Raw genomic sequence first — 24,437 nt, forward strand, 5'->3', positions numbered from 1 at the left:
AAATATTGAAAGATCATAAACAATTTTGATGAGCATAGCAAACAAACTATTTTTAGACAAGGCACTTAAAACGTCTTATGCTATTTTGTAAGAAAATATTTTATTACTTGATGGGAGGGCAGGGAGAAGGAATGTAAAGATGTTATTTCTGTCTTGCTTAACTGTTGCAGGATTATTACTCGAAAATGTTGGGAACAGATTTTTAACTGATAGTGCAAAAAACAATTTTGGGTTTGTATTACTGTACACATAGATTCGAAAAAGTTGTCAAAAAACAAATATATAACAAATAAATGCTATCAAAGGTAAGATAAGTTATTTTTCTACCAAAGTGGACATATTTTTTGTGTTTTTATTTAATGTAACATGTTTATTCAGCTCGAAAAGCATACAGTGTTTACCGATGTATTGGAAAATTCAAAATGGCGGCCGACTCTCTCTCAGAGAGGGTAAGTTTGGGAAAAGGTATTATAAATAATAAACTAGACAAAATACTGTTAGAAATTCGCTCAATATATGTTACCGTGACATAAGTTGACATATATTCGGTTGTTTTTTAATAGTATTTTGTCTAGTTATTATTGAATAAAAACACAAAAAATATATCCAGTTTGGTAGAAAAGTAACTTATCTTGCCTTTGATAACATTTATTTGTTATATATTTGTTTTTTGACAACTTTTTCGAATCTATGTGTACAGTAATACAAACCCACAATTTTATACCAGTGCCTATAACAATAGAATAGCTAGTTGGATAGAAATTCAAGCAATTTTTTTTTTCTTTTTTTTACAAATGAACTTTTCCAGAATTTAATCTTAATTGAAAAAAGATTTTATGCTTCAGGTTTATATATATATATATATATATATATATATATATACTGTGTGTGTGCAAAATCAAGACTTCAAGAGAAGGTGTTGATGGCAACGAAAAGTGTATTTCATTTTATGTTACAATTGTTTCAATGTCCAGTTCGACAGTTTCAAGCATCATATCGTTTGAAACTTTTCAAAAACAAACTTTCAGATATAATGCTTGAAACTGTCGAACTGGACATTGAAACAATTGTAACATAAAATGAAGTACACTTTTCGTTGCCATCAACACCTTGTCTTGAAGTCTTGATTTTGCACACACAGTGTATTAATGCTCAATTATGAAATGCGATAATTTTTTAGCTTAATCCTTAAGTCAACCTTTTTTGCTTAAAACCTATTGGTATATGAAAATTTACTGAATTACACAAACTCAGTATATTACATATACATATATATTCAAAAATTTATTCATGGTGATTGGTTTACTTGTTTTGTAGAGGACAATTGTTTTTGTTTTTTACTTTGCAGAAAATTATTGAGTTTTACAAATGGAAACAAAAACAATAACATCAATGTTTTGTGAATTTTTGATCAGGAAGCCAATATCTTCAGACAGCCTTATCTGGTAGCAATAGATTTATTTTGGAACAGTAGCATTTTTTGCCTGCAATGATTGACAAATAGATTTTGTATTAAGACTTTTGTGAATTGATTGATTTTATGACTTGAGAACTTTTGGGTCATTTAGAATCAAGGTTATATTTAAGACTTTTTTGTGAAGGTATTTTTGAAATGTTGAATTTTTTTTTTTTTTTTACACTATTTTTATTTTACACTTTTTTTTTTTTACCCTATTTACAATATGTAAATGATTTTGTAGTGTTATATATAAATATATGTACGAGGGAAGAGACTGTAAAACCAAAGTGTAGTAAAAAAAAAAAAATAATGGAGGAAAGAACCGCTTGACATACATAATCAGTTATAAGAGACGTATTTTTTCTTGTCCTATATTAAAAAATAAAAATAAAGAAAAATTTGTACAATGTAAATACTCATGAACAGAACTAAAATATCATATTCCAAAAATTACGCAAATTAATCAAATAGTTTTATTTTTATAAAGAAAATCATTTTTAAGTGATTAATAAAAATTCATAGGCATTACAACATAAATCTCGCAAGTTTGAATTATTATTTAGTAATATCCCTTTGTTTTGTTTAAGATTGTTTTCAGAATATTGGCCACTACTTAATCAATTTACGTCATTTTTGGAATATGATATTTTCATTTCATCATGGGTACATACATCATACAGATTTTTCTTTATTTTTGTTGTTTTTAATACGAAGAATTTAGGACAAGAACCGAGATGTTTAAGTTCACATCAAAAAATATGTAAGAGAATGATTTGTGCTAAAAAGAGGTGAAATAAAAGAATCAAGGAATGATTTGACCATTAGTTAGCGGCACCAAATTATGCTTCCAAATAACTTGCTAATTCTCCATGATTATGTTTTAAAAGAAAACCAACCTGAAGATCTTTGAGTTCTTTTTCCAGGCGCATACGTTCAGCAGTCTCTTGGTCAAGTAATTCGGAGGCATGACTGGATGTTGTAGCTTCCTCAGCAAGGTCAGCATTCAATTCAGTAAGCTGAAATAAAAAATAAAGTTAAATCTTAAAAATCTATGCTTCTATAATTTTTATATATATATATATATATATATATTAATTAAAAACCCTTTTTCCTATTTATTTAAAAAGAAAATACAACTTTGTTATATATGGGCCGTAGAATTGCATTCATCTACAAAAGCTCTAGCTAATTTGCATTTTAAACATTCATTTTAATTTCCTATTAGTTTTTTTTTTCAGTTTTCTTGTAGCATAAACATTTTTTGATGTAATTATATTCATGCAGATATTCTACATGATTTATATTTGCGTAAAAAGCTTATAGTAAACACAAACCTCTTTCTATATATATATATATATATATATATATATATATATGTATGTGTGTGTGTGTGTGTATATATATATTTGTATAAAAAAATTTTGCCTACCAAACTTTTGTTAGTTTTTTGTCCGCAGACAGAAACTTAATATATAAGGTATTCGAACCCATGTGAAACTTCATATTTAGGTTTTAGCTGGGAAAAATCAGTGCAAAAATGGGAAAAGTTAAAAAAGAAAAAAAAAGAAAACAGCCAGGTGAAAGTCGAACGACGGCATTACAAATATGCATATGCATGGTTCATGTCTTAATTTTAAGCCTTGCAGCAAACATGTCTTCATAGGTCAGGCATTAACATCAAAGGAAGAAGTAAATCATTAGCTAAATGTTTTACTTTCAATTCTCAGTGGTGGCACACGAGTCATTTTACAAAAAAAATTTTTTTTTTTTTTTAATTTTTAAATCATTACTATATATTGGGTCCAATTTAATATAATAAATACGAAATCTGCATTAATCAAAATATATTTAAGCATATTTTATGACCAGGCAATGCCGGACGATCTGCTAATATATATATATATATATATATATTGTAATAACAGAGCCAATTCTAACATCATATCTTAATTTTCTTCAGTTTATGCCTATCATTTACACCTTTACATTGTATTGCCTTTTATGAATTTAAATTTTCTTAAAAATATTTTCATGGATTTTTTCTTTCTTTAATTCCGTTAATTAAAATTTCATGCATCAAAGACAAAACTTTGGGGAGGTTTGTTCATCATACAACTTTTTTACATTGCGTATTCCCAAAACTATACTTATCATCATCATTCCTTATATTTTTTTCTCATGTCCTCACTTTGCTCCCACTCCCGTTTAGAGACTGCCCTGCTTGTTTTCGATTGACATGCTAAACAGTAGGCAGTCTGATACTTAGCAACAAGTTTGTAAGGCCTTACTAACCCATCCCATGAGCATTTTGTTTGGTTCTTTATTTTTCATTCTTTTGGGTGTTTGTAAATCTCGGCATAATCACATTGACACACCGGTTCCCTGTCAGATCACTGAAGTTAAGCAACATTGAGCCTAGTCAGTACTAAAATGGGTGACCATTTGGGAATTCCAGGTGCTATCTGTGCTCTCTGCTTATCTCTGCATTGTTTTCAGTTGTCCTGGACTTCTTGTCACTGGACTAAAAGCAAGGTCGATTCAGGAGAGGTGTTGTTGGGAACTGTACAACCCTTGCCTCACAATTACACGCACATCTACCCTTTCAGGAGGTATCCATTGTCTTCCAAGAATGAAACGAGGCGATGTAGATCATCATTACTCATGTATACATATTTATTTGTGAATAAAATTTCATCAAAACCATTGGTAATCTTTTAAGTAGGTTTAAAGCCATCGAGTGAATACAGTATTTTGGCGAAAGAATCTAGTTAGGAGTAAGCAAAAAGTTTTCTTGTCAAAAATCAAACTGGGTGTAGTGCCTAAGTTGGATAGAAATTTTGTAATTTTTTTTATTTAAATAAATAAATTCGCCTTTTGGCTAGGAACAAAATGTGGTATCTGTTCTGATATTATACTTAATCTTTTCTGTCCTTTCTCAGTGGAAGAAATTTTGGCACTTACGCATGACAGTTATGTTATATGAGGTGAATGTTTGTATTTTAGTTTAAAGAACCGCCGACAGATGTTGCTTGTCAGGGGTCGATAACTTTTTCTAACAGTTAGTGCAAACTAAAATTATATTTTTATATATACATTCTTTCTGTACAGAAAGAAAAAATAAAAATAAAAAATTATTCTTAAACCTCTATAAATGTTTCATGTTTTTAAAATTATATTTTGATACATCTTTTACACGATTTTCATATATTTTTGCATTATCGTAAACACGTGTTTATATTTAAGGTTCATATAATGGCCACTAGATGGCAGTTCTTTTTCTAAGAACAGGGGTCGATAACTCGTCTCTGATGCTAATATGTAACTGTCACACAGAAGTGCTGAAATTTTTTTTTGGAGGAAATCCTTCCAGACAAAGCATGAAGCTACTTTATGTAAGTGTAACGTTGTACACGTTTACACACATAGACCCAACACGTTGTAGACTGTCGCAAGGGAGACAAAGACAAGGAATAGAAAAGAAACTCAACTTGTTGTTTCAGGTTTTAAGAAAAGATCTTTATTCCTCATTCTCCCCCCATGCGTGACTGCTTGTCTCGACTGGGACGTCACCCACGTCCTTAACATGATCCTTCTCTCTGACCTCTCGAATATCATCAGTCTGTGTATATGTTCCTTTTATAGTCTTTTTCTTTTTCCTTATTGTGACATCATTTCACATACAGCCATCATACGCACATCAACACACCCTCCATCCATCCATAACCTTGAGCCCCTGGGGGAGGGGCATAGGTTATCCACAACTTTTATAGATGCTTTTGTAGCAAGGAGTTCTTTTTTTTTTCGGGGTTAAGGTACTGGCCCCATGTCCAACCTTCCCAGAAGGTACATACAGCACCTAGCCTTCCCAAATAGTCACCCATCTGGTAATGGCCAGGCTCAATGTTGCTTAACTTCAGTGATCTGGTGAGAACTAGTGTGTCAACATGATTGTGCTGTAAACATCCAAACAGAGCGAAGAAAAATAAATAAATGAATAAGGTCAAAAACTAGCCAATGATAAGGGTTAAATGAATAGATTTCAACCCAGAAAACAGCAATTCTTCTCCGTTTGTCAGAAACATTTGTCATGGAATGCAAAATGCAAAGACTCGAAGTCAAAAGAAGCGAGAGTTACAAGGTTGTTGAAAGTAAACGAAAAGTCCACTTTTTACTCTCCTTAAATCTTTTTCAACGTCTGTCCCAAACCAGAGTGCCCCCCTTTTAAGGAGTTCGATTTTCCTCGCATTAAAAACTAACCTTGTGTCTAACTTTACCCTACTATACTCATCAAAATGGATTTTTATACAAAGTTTAAACCAATACCCACTGATCATTTTCATATGGTGCTGCTTTTACTGCATTTAAGATTTAAGGACCCATGGCATAGTGAATAAAGCGCTTGGTAAAATTCAGTTGTAAGTTGAAAGTTCAATCCTCAATGTCGGCAACATTCAAAATACAATCGCAAATTAGTTAGGACGTCTGCTCATGGCTGACAGAACGAGAGCATGAATTACAAAAAAAGTTCCATTTGAAATTCCATGCCAATTCATGCGTTCGACGGGATATGCCTGAAGAAGGTCAGAGGTTACATCGACCAAAATGTTACGTGAAAGATATTTTCTGAAAACTAAAAATCTTAGGTCAATTTAGCAAAACTCAATTTTTGCTAATTGTCTTCTAAAAGTGTTTTCATCAATAAATAATTTTCTACTTTATTTTTAGTAATTTTTGGATATGTTCATTATTGCTACATGACAATTAAGCAGATACTGTTGATTTTACTTGAAATTCAATATTTCGATTTTTGAAGTTTGCTCTAATAATGAAGAAACACCTAATATTTTTTATTATTGTTATTAACTTTCCAAATTAAACGGGATTTAATGATTCAAACCATATTTTTGTCAGGTGTCTTTTGCGGAAGAGTTAACTTTCTAATAGTTCTCAAAAAAAATAAATAAATAAATAAAATAAAAAATAAAAAACAATAACTGTTTTTGTTTTATTTTTGTCTACTGCTGTAATTCTAAAAATGTATAAGCAATTTTTTTTAAATGCAAATAAGTTTCATTTTTTTTTTTTTTTTTTTGTAGTTGTTAACTTACCCTGTTATCTAGCTTGTCACAATGTTGTTTGTATTCGTTCCTTTCACGTTCGACTTTTTCAAACTTCACTTTCAATTGTTCTAATTCAGCCTGTAAATAAAGGAAGGGAGATAATCAGGTATTTGGGGAAAATTAAAAAAAAAAAAAGAATTTCAACAGGAAAAATTAAGAAAAGAATAGTGAAGAACTGAAAGCATTTAAGAAGCATCTTACCTCTTTGTTCTTGAGTTCCTCCTCAGTCCGATGAACATTGAGCAAGGGTTTTACCCGTACGTAGAGGCGCCACCATGGCCAGTCACGAATGAGCATAAACTTTTTGACATTATTTTGGATGCAACTGATTGCAGTGTGCTGGAGCTGGAAAACAAAATGTTATAACTAGTTATGCAGGTATAATTTAATTGATTAATGAAATTCAAACGATTCAAATTTAATATTTTTAATGGGGCTCAGTTTGTACAGAGAGCAGTTATAAAACAGAAAAGTTTGGTTATAGTCTGTTCTTTTTTTTAAAGTTTTTTCCAGTTTCTGTTGTCCATTTGACTGGACAACTAGATACAGTCAAACAGACAAGAAAACCATTCTGAACATAGGGAGGGGATTGTTTTTACATTGTCTAAAATAGAAAGCATTAATCAGAAGGATCCATATCTTGCTTGTCACCATCGTCCCATCTGCAGAGTAGAAAACCAGAAATCAAAAGAGCAGAAAATTTTTGACTATTATAAAGAAAAATGTTAATCAAATTTTATGAAATTATATATATATATATATATATATATATATATATATGTTGAGCACTTATGTTGAAATGAAATAAGTTAGCCACTTAAGCCCATATGCAAAGATCATGATGTTAAAATCACATGATCACTCTCGGCCTTCTTGAATGACATTTACAATTTATATAAGTGTTAATTTGAACTATATTTTTTGCTGTGGTTAACGTTGCCCAAGCGGTTTGTTCCTTGTTTATGGAGTCAGATGGCTTTGTAGCCAGGTTCGAATCTCCCAAAAGGCTGAAATACTAGTATTTGCAGGTATTAAATTACAGTAATAATTTATATATATATATATATATATATATATATATATGATGAAAATAATGGAAATAGTATTCCGACAAAATAGAGAAAATAAAGACGAAACGTTGGTGAACACATAATACGGTTTGTTCCTTTTTTATTTTCTCTCTCTCTCTATATATATATATAAATCCAGGCTTGAGATGTTAAAAAGTAGGGACTAATGAATACTATGAGGTTGTTAGATAGTGCTTGATAACAAGAGCAAAATATTTTTATATTATTATTAATTCGAAGGTAAACAGTTACATTCGGTCACTACAAACAGCCATCTGTTTCAGTCAATGAGGCTTCATCGGGCGATCCTGAACTATTTGCCGCTTGTTTTTTTTTTTTTTTCTATAGAATTAAATGGTTCAGGGTCGCCTGACAAAATCTCATTGACTGAAATAGATGGCTGTTTGTAGCGACCAAATGTAACCGTTTACCTTCGAATTAATAATATATATATATATATACACACGTCTACACTCATATAATATATATATATACATACATTTACATAAGGATTTAGTTCTTGTATGTTCACAAAACTCTGTAAGTGTTTGGGAGATAGACACCCATAAACACATTTTGAAACTATAGGATAATTAAAAAAAACAAGGCATATTGTCACTAAAGCATAAGAGGCTGCAAAGAGCCAGATTCATAGTGGACAACCCACGTGGGGAGTTGAACAGCAAAATGTTTATTCACATCACATTTAAATTTCTACATGTTGACATGGTCAGGAAAGCATGGAGCCAAAAAAAAAAAAAAAAAAAAAAAAAAGAATTCTGAATGCAAGCCGTTTGATGAAAGTACCCAATCAGAGTAAAAAAATTTCTGGCATCTATGACCCCTTGCATTGAAAAGATGGGATTTTGTTGTTGATTGGGTGAGTTGGGGGTATTTTTTGGAGGGAAGGGGGGAGCAGGATTATCATTTTAAATTAAACTTGCATACCAAACTGATTTTCTCTCTAAAACTTGAACAGCAAGTTTGAAAAATTAAATCTTTCAGAAAGTTCAGTTTTTAATTTATCGTATGTATACCCAATTTTTAAATCACTTCCAGATATTACACTTCTGAATATTTTAGTTAAAAGGTTGTTTATTTGTATCATGTTTATGATTTTTTTTTTTTAAATTATTATTTGAAATCCTTTGCAGATTCCCCAGTTTCACAAGATACACTTGATTAAGGTTGGAGGTTACATTGGCCAAAACATTGTGAAAATAACATCCAAGATGAGAACTGTAGAATCCAAATCAAGGGAAAAATAAAACCAAATTTACTTTTTGCCTGATTTTTCAAGTTCAAGGTTCTTTCACAAACATTTTCAATATACAAAGAAAAAATTGGGTGCTTCTACATTATTGGGGCGAGATTTTGTAGTCGATAAATGGAGTTTTCAGATAAAAAAACAAAAAAAAAAAACAATGGATTCAACTGATTTTTTTTCTCAATTTTAATAAGTTACAATGGTAGCTTCTAAATTATGCAGTCGAAATTACTTGAATATTAATGAATTATTAAAAAAATAACTTTAATCATGTTAGCAGGTGAAAAATTGCTGCCATCTTTGTTTAATTTGAACGAAAAATTACCTCCCTTTTGAACCATGTTTTACAATTATTTTCATGAAATTCTTTTTTTTTTAGTTTGTTTAATAAAATTTTTTTACCTTATCAATTTTGATAATTTTTGGATATAATCATCTTAAAAATATAAGGAATACGTAGATACCATTGTTTTCGTGTGAAATTCAGTTTTATAATTTCCGAAAATCTCGTACCAATTCTGTTGGAGCATCAAAAAATGTATGTTCAATATGTTTGACACAGCAATAAACCTCGAAAAAATAAAAATACTGATAGAAATCCACCTAATAAATGTCATGGTTATATTTGGTGGATTTTTGTCATTTTTTTTTTTTTTTCAAGGTTTTGACAGATTCTCAGAACTCCAAGAGAGAGAGAGAGAGCGCGCGCATCATGGCACCATTTTTGTTTTCATTTTAACTGAAGCGATCAACACGACTTGCGCTTCACACTTTAAACACACTTTAAAATCAATTACAACCACTAAAAACTTATCCAGGTAGGTAGAAGAGTAACTCATCTTGCCTTTAGTAACATTTGTTATATATTTATTTCTTTACCACTTTTTCGTACCTTAGTCTAATGTAAAACAAACCCGACAATATCGTTCATATGTTCAATTCAAATATTATTGGACTGTCTATTACAATTTACTGGCCCATCTGACATAACAGTAAAAGTGTTCACTAAAAAGTACTTAATGCCCCTTTACTAAATCCTTAGAATTGATAAAGTTAGGATTAAAGGACAGTGAAGTAATCCTAGGAATGGAGTGGAGTCCTCCCCTATATCTTAGTGTGTGTAGCAACTAATGAAAAGGGAACCTTCAGGTCTCCCTCGACTATAGCCTTTAAGCTTTATTACAATTTAGTAGATTTTTTTTTTTTTTTTTTTTTGCCGGCGGTCATTGTCCTGTCACATGAATGGATTAAAATATACTTACTTTAAATTTAAATATGTAAATATTCACCTATTTTAAGCTGAAGTTACACATGCAAAAAGTATAGAAAAGCAGTTCTACTGTTTCCTTTTAACTGCTGGGACATCTTTTTGAGGAATGACAAATATCGCACGGCATCAGATTCCTTTTTTTTTAGTTTCCCATTTTAGAAGGAGAGGATAATTGAAAGGAGTGCATGATGGTGGTGGTGGTGTCTACAGTTTATTTATTTTTTCACATTTAAAAAAAAAAAAAGAAAGAAAAAAGAAAAGACCCTTTTTATAATTAACTGCAGACTTTTGACAGTTAAGAAAAAAAGGGTGTCAAGTTTGTTCCTGTTGATTTTGTCTTTATTCTACCCCTCTTCCAATATCTCAGTGTTAATGTACATTATTTGTACGATTTAATGTTTAAATAACGTGTTAAATTACCTTAAATAACAAAAATTAGCAAAGTCACTAAATTATGGTGTGATTTTATTGCAGAAAAAAAAAATGTGTAAGCATTAAAAAAAGTGTTTCTTTGTTGAATATTATTTATATAAATCTATTGAGAAATACGCAATTAAATATGTAAGCATTAGGCAAAGAATAAGTTCTCCAAAAATGGCCGTTTCTTTTGGGTCATATTGGATAACTTTCCCTAATATTTACATATTTAAAGTGTGCATTTCACAATATAAAATGTGCATTTCTCAATATATTTTAATTCCAAAAAATTCCTCATATAACATTTAGAAAATTTTTTAATGCCTACACAATTTTTTTCTCGCAATAAACTCACATCATGATTTAGTGACTTTGCACAAAAACTATGCAAATGACACAATTTTGCAGTCTTTAAAAAACGTCAGGCATTAAAAAAAAAAATACACTTTTCTACAAGTTGCCAATTCTTAAGCCATCATTTTTATTTTTATTGAAAAAAAAAACAAACAAACAAAAAAACACAAAACAAAAAAAAAATCACTTAAATTAACAACCGTTTTACATGTTAGCATGTATTGGACAACTTTTAAAAATTCACTTCTAAACTAACCTATCTCTAGTCAGGTCAATCTTTGTTTGATCCTCCACCTACCTTTCCATCTATATCTCCAACATACAAATTTCCACTCCTATTCTCCTTTAATGTTTTCTGAATTTTTACGGTCGTTTCTAACGTTTCTCTTCTGAAGAAGATCAGATGAAAAAGCCTTTAAGAGATGTTATTTCTCTTCCTTTTTTTGGATAAAATGTTCTCTCTAAAATTAATCCTATCTTTTTGCAGTACGAACAATGTAAACAAGTTCTTGCTGAGCTGCCCCCTTCAATAATCAAATTCTACCTAATTTCAACCACTAATGACCACAACACTGCCGTCTCAGTGACCATTGTATACTTATTAACCTTTATCCTTGAATGGCCTTCAATAAGAGATGACTCCCTTGTAAAAAAAAGGGATATATATATATATATATATATATATATATATATATATATATATATATATATATTCATTCATAGGGTATGTTGTTTAGAAGACAATGTTAAATTATAAATATTTTAGTATAAAAACGTATTTGAAACATGTAGCCAAAAATGTTTGTATAAATGAATACATTAGTGTTGGGACGAAAAATCAGAGTTTTGGGGGGTATTGGAAAAATTTTAGCCTATTTTCCGATGCCAAAAGCGATTCCTTAAATTATCTTCTTTTTATTTGATTTTAGTTTAAGAAACATCTTCCACTGCTTGTAGTAATAATAAAATAAATATTTATTGATTTAAACTTCCAGTAAGACTAAAATCTCTAGATGACCCCCCCTTACAAGAGGGTTTTTAAGTTTGAGAAAATAGAGGTACATTTAAAATGTGTTTTTATGGTAATCAGGATAAAATAACACTTTTATAGTTAAATATTAAGAGATTTATAAAAAAAATCAGAATCAGGAAAAATATTGGAATCATCCCATCACTAACACACACACACATATATATATATGAGATTTAAATGGGCAGGTGTTTTTCTGTCGGATATTACATGTGGGTAGTGTTGGAATCAAATTTAATTTGAATTTATGAGGGAGTAATTAGCAAGTGAGAAAGCAGGTGTGATTTGTAAAATTCTGCTTTTGTTATCTGAACAGGTCTCTAGTTACTAGAAGACTGAAACATGCTCATGACTGTGTAGCAACACATTACTGCTTATGTTAAAGACAAATTGAAAGTATATAGTAGTAGTAGGTTCATTTCACAGTCAGATTTCGGCACGGTTTGCTTGATCTGTGTTGGTTAATTGAAATTCTTGTGTGCAGGGCATTTGCTCAGTTGGTAGAGTGCTTGCCTTGCATGCAAGAGGCTCGGGTTTCGAATCCCGAGTTCGGATGTGTCTAACTGATGAACCCAAATGAGGGCGAAACTCGAGTCTTGGACTTCCGGTTCTTTGACTGTCATGGCTCTTGTGGGCTGCGACGTTGTTTGGCTGTGGAATTTATTATATACAATCTCTCACATTCTGAAATATATATATATATATATATATATATATATATATATATATATATATATAAATGAAAGACGGCCATCTGGTGTTGCTCGGTCATAATATACACTAATATATTTTAATTTATGCAGATTTTGTATTTATTATTATAGAGTCACTTCTCTATTGATTATTATAGTGTTCCCAATATATAATAATGATTTCAAGTGAAAAAAAGAAATGACTTTGATACCATCAGCTAAATTCGAAACCAAAACATTTAGCACTCCAGAATTATTCATTGCCATCTGAGCTAACAGCAGATGGATATCAAAACTTGAAAAATTAACGGACTTTAATGTATAAATGTATATTTGTGCATGTGTGGAGAAGCAATTTAAATAGACTTACGCCTACCAAATTCCAATCTTTCTATTTTGATCCCTTATCCCTTCACAGGTCCGAATCACAGTATTGACTCAGGAGAGGTGAGGTTAGGATTGCGCAACCCTTGCTTTGCAGTTACACTCACAGGCCACTCTTACAGGGGATATTCATTGTCTCTTGAGACAGAACTAAAGCCTATTTTTTAAAATATTTTTTTTATTTGTGTTCTTTTCTATTTTTCTCATTCTTTTTTATGATCTAATCATTTATCACTGTTTATCTGATATGATACGGAGGGGCGCGTTTGCCATAGGGCAAGCTGACACAGCATGCACAAATCTACCATGTCAAAAAAGAAAAAAAAATTTCTTTTTTCAGTTTTACAAAAACCCAATTTCGAGCGTTTTGCCATAAGTTTTGAACTCTTTAAGAAAAAGAAAAAAAACAAAAAAAACTGCTTATAATAATTGTGCATAAAAATGAATTATCTACATAAATTTTTAAAACAAAACTGTGGTTTAAAGATATAAAGTCAAATTAAATATTGTAGAAGAAAAAATAGAAACTCAAGTTTGAAGATGGATTAATTTGCATATGAGGGGAATTGAGGACAAATTGGAGAGGACAGCAAGTGTTTAACAGCTGCAAGGAAACACCAAAGCTAAGAGTTGGTACGAATTACGGTGTCAGTCAAAAGAAGTACTTAATTGTTATGAAGATTACAAAAACAAAAAACAGCATACACACTGAATTATGTCTAATATATTTTATATAATACATAAAAATATCCTAACGAATTTTTAAAGTCAAACTCAAATAGCATTTAAACTGACAAAACTTTGCTTCTGACTAGCTGACTTTTATTGGCTATTGTTGTATGTTATTAACAATATGGATCATGCTACTTTTTTTGGTAAGATTTTCGAATTAAATTCAATTTTTATGGTATTTTTTTTTCTTTAGTGTAAATACAAAATAGTTAAAATAAATAAATAAAAGAAGCCCCTCCCCATGTTACAAATAGATTTCTAAATAATAACATTATTTTAGTATGGTCCTTATTCAGCATAAGTATCTACTAACCTACTTTGCTTCATTTTAAAGATTATCGGACAACTTTTAATATGAAACATTTTAAGTGATCATTTGAAATAAATTAAAAACAAAAACAAAAAAAACAAGGGAGATAATTCATTTTAAATTTAAAAATGTCCCCTTCCACGAGTGAATGATTTGGGGGAAATTTTATCCCTATATTTCTTCGGATGGTGGCGGGGGGCGAACCAGAGTTATCCCGGAAAATCCGTTCTGACAAAAATTTACTTTCACCATGACAAATGTTTGTGCAAAATTAAAAAAAAAAGAAATCTAAGGCGTGGTTATTGAGAAAAGTGAAAAGAAACGGACGGACGAACGAATGGGAGTGAATTACTTGGTCCAATCCCTCCTTTGTCAGGGGACAAAAAATAAAATGGCTTAACTGCATCCTGAGTAATGCCGCTAGTTTAGTATTAAAATGCACAGACCGAGTCTATATATAAAAAAAAAACAATCTAACGATTAAATAAAATTTAAAAAAAAAAAGCAACCACTTTTTTTTTCATCATACAGGATAAATTTTGTCTTCCTGAAAATAACAGAATAAAAAAAAGTATCATAATGTACAACTATGTACATGTGTTCATTTTCTTTTTTAATAGGACACCCAGTGAGAAGTGAACTCTTGAAATCATGTACTCAGAGAAGTTAATGAACCGAGTAAGATTTTAGATTCAGAATGGAACTACAAATAATAAACCCAGAGATGATTTTAGAGGAAATTAGTCAGCAGGACATCTCAGTAATAAACCTAATAAATGCTCGAAATAGAACAGAGAAAATAAGGAAGAAAATGAAGATGAGATGGAAGAAGAAAGAATGAAAGAGAAAGAAATGGGATAGAAAGAAAGAGAGAAAGAAATGAGAGAGAAAGAAAGGTTGGTTGGTTGTTTTTGTTTTACGGCATATCAACCGTTTCCAGGTTATTTAATGCCGAATCCGGTGATTTTGAAGAAAATTTTTTTAATAGAATATATTTGTTTTTTGCAAGTCGGTTTCTATTCAACCCATAGTTTGGACCCTAACAGGTACTACCACTCCGGGTCAGAGTGGACCTGGAAGCAATAGCAATTAAAGGGTGGCTTCACACTCCCCAAAGCCCACAAGCTGGGGCCTCACCATGGGATATAGTTTAAGGTCATATCCAGGACCAAGAAAGAAATGAGAGAGAGAGAAAGAAAGAGAGAGAGAAAGAAATGAGAGGGAGAGAGAAAGAAATGAGAGGGAGAGAGAGAGAGAAATGAGAGGGAGAAAAATGAGAGAGAGAGAAATAAGAGGGAGAGAAATGAGAGGGAGAGAGAGAGAAATGAGAGGGAGAGAGAGAGAAATGAGAGGGAGGGAGAGAAATGAGAGGGAGGGAGAGAAATGAGAGGGAGAGAGAGAGAAATGAGAGGGAGAGAGAGAGAAATGAGAGGGAGAGAGAGAAATGAGAGGGAGAGAGAGAAATGAGAGGGAGAGAGAGAAATGAGAGGGAGAGAGAGAGAAATGAGAGGGAGAGAGAGAGAAATGAGAGGGAGAGAAATAAATGAGAGGGAGAGAAATAAATGAGAGGGAGAGAAATAAATGAGAGGGAAAGATGATAGAGAGAAAGAATGAAAGAAATTTGAGAGAGAGAAAGAAATGGGAGAAAAAGAAAGAGAAAAGAAAAAAGAAACAAAAGAAATGCACTTACTTCACCCTTTCAATACAAAACTTCTGATGGTCATTTATAACACACTAATCCAACAAAAATATGCCAAAATATTCACTACGCCTGCCAATGAACTGAATGAAAATATCCACGGATGGCTGCATCGCGGCCAAGTCGTACATTTATAAACATACGCACATGGTGGCCCAAGAATCAACTACTCAACTTTCAACACAATCTCCTTTACATATGACGCACTTAAAACAAGCACTTCATCAATTCCTAGATCGACAATGATACCAGAAAGACGTAAATGTTACTAACGACGGACGCCGCGCAGAGCATACTCAAGTTCTGTTTGATATTCTTTTCTGACAGGACAATGGCCCGACAAATAAAAACCATGTTTGTTTGCAATCCTACACAGCTAATCAGTAATAGCTCATGTTTTGGTTGAGTTGAGTAACACATTTTAGGAACAAATTACCTCATCAAGTTAATAGAAAATTGCAGTGGGGAAAAGACTAAGAATGAACTCAAGGATCTATAAATATTCAACAAGATTTAAACCAGAGTTTTCGTTTTTTGTTTTTTTAGTCAAACTACTATTTCTCATCTTTCTCCTGGCGTATTACTTAAAATAAGCTGTTTGTTCCTTAACATACCTGATCTTGTATTAAACTAATTTGGCACAAGGCCATTCAATATTTTACACAGATTAAGAAACATTAATGGAACAGAGTTGTTTTGTGTTTTCCAGATGGTTCAAGGTATTTGTTCAACTTAGTGCTCAAACCTGGGATCAACACCAGTATTTGATCCTGATTTACCTAAGTAAGGTCTTTGGTAGATCTGTAGTATAAGTCATTATGACACAAGTTGAATGTGCCCAGACTGAAATCAGCGATGCATGACAAAAGCAGTCGGATAGATCAAGAGATGCAGAGTCAGATAGAAAAAAATAAAATTTCTGAGTCGTTAAAAAAATAAGTCAATCCCGACTCCTATAAAGATTGCAAACCAACATCACAGTTCTTGTCAGTTCACCAAAGTGACGTTTAGCCTGATCATACTTTAATGGATAACCACTTGAGAATATTAGTTCATAATATCTAGTTTAATGTCTGTTTTGGCATGTGTTTAACGGCTTTTAAAAATGTACTTTCAAACCAACCTATCTCTGGACAGGCTTTTATTCATCTCACATCCATCCTTATCAGTTCATCTCAGGTTTTCTTTGGCTTTGCCTTATGAATTGACTTTGCTACCTCAACTCTTCTACATTTAAAACCATCCCATTTTTTCAACCTGCCCGTGCCATGAAAGTCTACTCTTCTGCAAACATCTCCCTAAGGTATGGGAGTCTACGAGAGTTTTAGACAAATCCGACTCCTGACACGATTTCAAAAAGTAAACAAAAAACGTGACTCCTGCAAAAAAACAAAAAAAAAACAACAACAAAAAAACATGGATTCCTGACCTCTTTAAACCAAAGACAACTGAACAAAACATGCTTTATTTACATCCAATTCAAAACATGTCCATTGCTATTCAGTCATTTTTTTTTTTTTATGCACTAAACTTTATGTTCAGAAATGCTGATGATATGTTCAGAAATTCTATTCTTTGTTTAATGAATTAAGGTTTTTGGATAAAAGGATTCAGAAAATCCCTCATGTGACACCGAAATTGATTCAGTTCCTAATGACTGCAACAACAAAAGACACAACGAAAGTTAGCTAATACGACAACAATACAATCCACCAAAAGCACTGACCATCACATTTGTGTCAAAACACATTTTTTAATAGGACAGCAATTGAGAAACATTTTCATATACATTACATACATACATACATACATACATACACTGACTGCTTTATGTTCTATAAAGCTAAAAAAAATATGAAAGGCAACATTAAACCGCTAGAAACTGGAATGCTAATTAAAATCTAAAAGAAAGAACAGTTCATTATATTTTGAATGTAGAGATTATTAGCTAGTTTTAAATGAAAGTGATTCTTAGTTTGGTTGTACTTTAAATCATTTATACACATCGGTCTTCCGATCTAAAAAGAATTGGTACACATAAAGAATAGAAAATATTTGCAAAAACGATACAATATATATATATATATATATATATATATATATATATATATATATATATATATATATAGATGTTATTTATGTTTTTGTTTTGCGATACGTTTTGAATGAAAGTGCATTTTTACAAAACAAAAACAAATAACATCTACGTAAATCGTGATATATTCAGTGGTCGTGTGAGATAGTCCAGTGGTAAAAGTTTAGGCTTCTTTACATGGGATCCCGATTTCGAATCTCATTAGATTTAGCCGCTGTTGAGTTGTAGACAATAAAACATGTCAGTGAATAATCAAACTATATATATATATATATATATATATATATATATATATATATATGACTACTTCATTTAATCGCATAAATAAATATACGAAAGTATAAATTTATGTGTAAACTTTAAGCATTTACTTCAACAGTGCTCAATAAATATAGAGCTAGTTAATATTCCGTGTAGCTTAATCACCACACACACACACATATATATATATATATATATATATATATATATATATATATATATATGTATATATATTGTTTAATCAATATGGCATAATGGAAAAATAAGGCATTTGCAGCTTCTCTTCCAATTTTCGGATTTTAATCATGTCAAATCACACTTCAATTCCTTTTGATGGATTGATTGCTGCTATTTCTTCTGATGAGTTAAGGGCATAATAGATTCACTTATTGATATAATAATTAAGTGATTGATTTTGCACTACGGAACAGGTACTGTCAAGAATTGTATAAGTCAACTGAATTAAAGGAATAAATTATAAGAGGATCAACATCATGAATTTTGGAATATAACTTTTTGTCATTTATTCTCTATATTGCTCTGTAATTACATTGAGCTTCTTAAATAAGGATTGATATATATTATAATATATATATATATATATATATATATATATATATATATATATATATATGTATATATATATATATAGCTCCTTTAGTCTTTGACAGAGTATGAATACCCACGAAGGTGTGCCTGTGCATGAAATTTTTGTGGCGGAAGTTGCGCAATCTCCAACCACACCTCTCCTGAGTCGACATTGTTAAATACTAGTGGAAAGTGAGATGTATGTTCAGGACGACTGGAAACAAATGCTAAGATAAGCAGAGAGCACATACAGCGCCTAGAATTCCCAAATGGTCACCCGTTTGGTACTAACCAGACTCAATGTTGCTTAACTTCAGTGATCTGATGAAAACCGGTGTATCAATGTGATGATGCCATATATATATATATATATAATAGGATCAAGGAAGCATATAAGGATTCTTTAAATGGAGATTTTTCAATATAATAAAAAGCTCAACATGCAAGTGAAGCTTAAATACAAAAGGAAAAAATATTGATAATAGAAAAATATATACTGATGCATATAGATGAACTTTTTATATACGCCCGAGATTATAATATCTCTGATTCACGAAACGAGGTTGTGTGTATCTTTAATTTGGGTGACTTTTACATGCTATTTTTGCAATTTTTAAAAAATCTCGGCATGTTTGTTTGGCTTTTTAGTATAAAAAAAAGCAAAACTGAACCCATAGGAAATGAACCTCCCTTGCACTTGTGTCAGGGCGTCCAGAAAAGCATGAGCTTTGATCAATGCTGGAGAAACCCCATATATCAGACAATTGCTATTCATTTGAACACTCCCCTTTTTTATGGGGAGCTGGTTTTCCTCCACATCTTGGGGGGAAACAAACTGGCTTTCAGCCAAAGTTGCGTGATGTTTGACTTCATTAAATTCACACCTACCACAACTTTTTAATTCCTATCCTGTCGGTTTCCACCAGGTTTTTTTCACACTTTCTTTTTCACCTTCGCGTCAAGGCTTTGGGTTCAAGCCTACCTTCCTACCAAAACCTTTTTTATTTTTTTATTTTACTCCTCCAAACACACAGGCACCCATGCTAGTCTTCTATATATATAAAAGGCTAAATGTGTGTGACCATTTCATGTATGTTTTGCAAAGGCTTCTTTTGCACACGCTCCCGGGGTCGTTACGATCGCTTAGAACTGTTTATATAGCCTCTAGATAATAATATCTACGATTTGGGAACACGGGTCGCCTCTACATTTATTTACGTCGACTTTTATGAGATTCGCGCTATTTCGCTCTGTCCCCTGTTTGTCCTGCTTTTTAGTATAAATAAAGTGAAACTAAATTCAAACCGGGTTGTGTTCTTGGCATCGCGCCGGGAAACGTCCAGCAGCAATCAGCTTTGATCAATGTGGGGACAAACTCCTTATATCAGACAATTGCTATTCAATCTGGACAATGGGGAGTTGGTTTCCTCCTCCCCAACATCTGTTGGGGAAAAAACCAGTCAAATTTGAGTTAGCAAAAGTTAACTGCGTGACTTCTATTTGACCTCATTAATTAGGTCAAATACAAGCAGCAGAGTTAACTTTTATTGCGGCCACCTGTTTTTAATACTTAAATAAATTCAAACATGTTTCCATTGTATGTCGCGGTGGCCCAGTGGTTAACGTCATATGTTTTTTTTTTCACACTTTCATTTCCAACTTTGTCTCAAGGGTTTGGGTTCGATCCTCATATTCATCTACCAAAACTTTTTTATTTTATTTTAACCCCACCCCCCACGCCGGAGTTTTGATTTCTCACCTGTCTGTTTAAATGTATGTATCTTTGTATGTCTGCCTAAAACTTTCAACAGAGGCAACAGATTTTCATGAGATCAGTATCATTTTGAAGCTCGACCCTTCAGATGACAAATATTGAAAAATTGGCCAAAAACATTAATTCCTTCACACTCAACTGGGCACTTTTCTACATGGAGGGTCTCTTTTTTCGCTGACATTTTTTGCAAGTCCTTCAACCCTCGCGTTCACAACGTCATTTAAAAGGCGTTATTTTGACTGCCTGTGACGTCACAACCAGGGTAGGCACATCGGTTTCCTCTGGCACGTTACGGGTTCGAGCCTGCTTACTACTCTTATTTTTTTTTTTTTTTTTTTGCTCAACCAACACCCTTACACACACTTCCACTTTCTTTTCCGCCTTTGCGTCACAGGTTCGAGCCTGCCTACCCAACAACTTTTTTTTTTTTGCTCAACACACACCTCCAAACACCCGGGCAACGCCGGGCACCCAGGCTAGTATTTATAAACAAGATCAGAATAACATCCAACAAAGGGAAACAGTATGTGATAATTCTTTGTGGACTCCCCAGTTCCCATTGTGATTTGTTGCTTTGGTAAATGATCATTTGAAACTGACGGTACGGATGTTGTTCGGATCTTCTGTAATGCATAAATATTATGCTCTTATTTTTAATTTTCTTAATATCAAACCGAGGCTCTCTCCCACTGATTTTACCAATAAATTATATATATGTACACACACATAGAAGTACAATTTAAAAGAGAAGTGATGCTATTATTTAGCCAGACAGTATTTTTTTAAGGGGATCTACTTCCAGAATAAATAAGTCAGTCAACGACAATTCTCAGACAGAACCGCCACCCGCACACTTCCTCTTTTCCAACCCCTCAGTGCTAGTCTCGCGTGTGACAAGAATCTGGGAAAGCAAAGTGAGAAAAACAGAAAGATGGGAATTGTGGGGGAGGCAGGTAGCCTTGAGAAAGATACCCAGGAATTAAGATTTACCAAAATTGGTTCAAGAATTCACTTAGGGAACATATGGTAATTGGGCTAAAAGAAACAAAAACGTTAGCGGCCAAGAAAAAAAGAAAAAAAAAAAAAAAAAATAGAAGGGTCATTAAAAAAAAAAAATCTTAGGTCACCCTTTCCTGTTTTTACAAAGTTTAAAACCGGCTTTGAAATTTAGTAGGCAATATCTTACTTTTAAAATTTCTTTCCCACTAAAGAGACGTCTACGAGTCTATCTCAGTTCTACCATTATTTTCATGGCAAATGCACGACTGAGCATAAATCTATGGTCCCCCTCCTGAAAAACATTCATAAACACTCATCTAGCTACAACCATTGTCAACAGTTTTCCCTACTCTTTATCTGTGCCTAAAACTAAAAGTTTCTTTTCTAGAAATGCCCATTGAACTATACTGTGGAACTGCTTCCCAGCTGACTACAACATGATGAAAGCTATCCAAAGTTCTTTTTTAGCCGCGCTCTTAAATAATGAAATTCTACCCAATTTATTTCCACCATTACCTATTATTATGGTGCTGTCTCACTGACCACCTGACACTTAACCCTTATCCTCAAGTGGTCTTGGGCCTTGATAAGTGATAACTTTCTTGTTAAAAAGAAGGGGAGGGCTCAAAATACCTGGAGTCCAAGATAAAAGGCTTCTTTGTTGAGACTTTTATATCACAAAGATGGGAAAAGGTAAAAATGAAAGCACAGGCCCTATTTTACATATATGAACAAAGACAAGAATTTTTATGTCCGTATTATATGGTGGAGTGCCGAACCAACCGTTTACATATGGTTAGAGATAGCTAAATTAGTTCCTAGTTAACTGCCTCGCCACGAGGGCAGAGTTAGACACAAGGTCGGTTTGCAAGAAGCACTGATTTGGAAGAAAAATAAAAATGGCTTCAGTCTAGGATTTCTCCTTCACTTTACCAATACAAATTAAAACAAACAAAATTTATTCTAAGAGGAAAACTAATTTTGTAAATATTGTGAAACAAAATCAAACTACCGCTTCCTCTAAAAAATTTGGTTCCTAACTTCCTTACAACTTTCATTTAATTCACTGAGAAAAAAAAATTGTATTTCTACTATTATATAACAGGAACTTTGTGTGTGTATGTGTGAGAGAGAGAATTCCTTCTTTATGGACTCAAAAAGGGCAGGGTCGATTTTAATGAAATTCCACACAAAATTACTTTATGTATCTGGCAGTGATCTTAGATAGGTTTTATCAGAATGTCTTTGATAAGTATTGATAATTGAAAAAATTCAATGAAAGAAGAAACAAGCGATTTTGACCAAAGTTAACACCTTATACAGCCTAACATCAACAAGTTCTCTACAGTGCAATGTATTGTGGACTAAGTCAGTACTTTGTCCTGGTGCACTGCGATGGGTCCTCAACTAGAGCAGACGATTAATCGATTTGATCGAAAAATGAACTTCACAAAATTCGAGGACAATAAAATATGGGAGGGTAAAACATTCATTGATTCTCATTCAATTCCGGGTAATGTCAGGTTTATAGTAAAAACAATGCCTCCCCAATCCTAAAACCGTCAGAAAGAACCAGTGCCGCTTTGATGTAGGGACATAATTTGTAGGCGTACTATATAGGGAATTGAGTAGCAAGATGTCTGTTTACATAAGACTTGAACTTGCCACATGTCAGTACAATCAGGGAAGCTGGAACCCGGAAGGGAATTCCAATGTTTAGCAGTTCTAGGGAAGAAACTATTAGAGTAAAAGACTTTCTTACATCTGAGGATCTCTACTGTGTAGGGGTGGGATTTTGCTGTTTCTCGGGTTTGTCGGGAGTATTTACGTCGAGGGGTACAAGGGCTTGTAGTTCGGAGTTATGTTATCCATAAGTTTGAATGCTATTTGGGAAAGTGTAGTTCCTGGAATATTATAGCATTTTTGTCGGTCAGTTACACTTAAGTTTGAAATAGCATGTTCATCACTAAATGCGCATATTGCATGGATGCATCGTAAGAATATTTGTTCCTACTTATTACTAGTGATGGGACGATTCCAATATTTTTCCCCAATTCTGTTCTAAATTACCGATTCCGATTCTTAAAATACACTTGTGGAGAATAGTCTGTAGATTTAAAATCAATAAATATCTATTTTATCATTATTACCAGCAATGGAAGATTTTCTTAAAGCAAATCAAATAAAAAAGACAAAAGAATCGTTTTGGCATCGGAAAATAGGCACCAATTTTTTCGATTCCGATACCCCCAAATTTGTCGATTTTTCAGATTCCGATTAATCGTCCCAACACTACTTATTACCCAACATGAGGTCAGAGGTCATTAGCTTAAAAATGTTATTCAAATAAATAAAAATAAAAATGATTAAAGATTGCATCAGCATCATTCTACTGATTTTCTCCGTGTGTAATTTGTTTTTTTGTTTTTTTTACTTTTGTTAGCATTCGGTTTTTATAAATTAAATATGGGGTAGGTGAACGTCGAATATAATATGCATACGTTTTTAACTGGGATTTGAAGAAATTGGTTTGTGACATACATTTTTTTTTCTTCTTAATTCTCAGAAATGCCTTTTTTTAGAATAATGTATTGTTTGTAAATTTTTGCATGCCAAAAATATAGGCCAAGTATCCTTTCTTTTTTTTTTTTACTTGCAACTGTTATCCTTTCACACACTAATATAATATATATTTCAAGAAGCTATGAGTATTTTATGAAATAAGATATAAAATAAATTAAAAAAAAAAATGCAGTTTAAATAATTTCAAGGGATACTAAGTTCAACATATCTCGGACTTCAATACCTCTGTTCAGTTTCAAGACACACACCTGTAAGGATAGCTAATTGTGAGGCAAGGGTTGCGCAATCTCAACCACACCTCTCCTGAATCAACACTGTTTGAGTCCAGTGGCA

General features: G+C 32.4%; 1 protein-coding gene across 6 annotated transcripts in view; it reads right to left on the reverse strand.

Annotated features, from left to right (window-relative positions):
• Nucleotides 1-24,437, reverse strand: part of LOC145297667 (unconventional myosin-XVIIIa-like) — a 794,600-nt gene that overhangs the window by 96,969 nt on the left and 673,194 nt on the right. For all 6 annotated transcript variants that reach the window (XM_080143864.1, XM_080143857.1, XM_080143848.1 and 3 more), the window contains 3 exons: nt 6,781-6,924; nt 6,568-6,657; nt 2,356-2,475 (listed from right to left, as the gene is read on the reverse strand). In XM_080143864.1, coding sequence (XP_079999990.1) covers nt 2,356-2,475; nt 6,568-6,657; nt 6,781-6,924 — 354 coding nt within the window. The remainder of the gene's footprint in view (nt 1-2,355; nt 2,476-6,567; nt 6,658-6,780; nt 6,925-24,437) is intronic.

The sequence above is a fragment of the Euprymna scolopes genome, chromosome 2, assembly GCF_053919585.1.
Source record: "Euprymna scolopes isolate OS-2025 chromosome 2, ASM5391958v1, whole genome shotgun sequence".
In the NCBI taxonomy this organism is placed as follows: Eukaryota; Metazoa; Mollusca; class Cephalopoda; order Sepiida; family Sepiolidae; genus Euprymna; species Euprymna scolopes.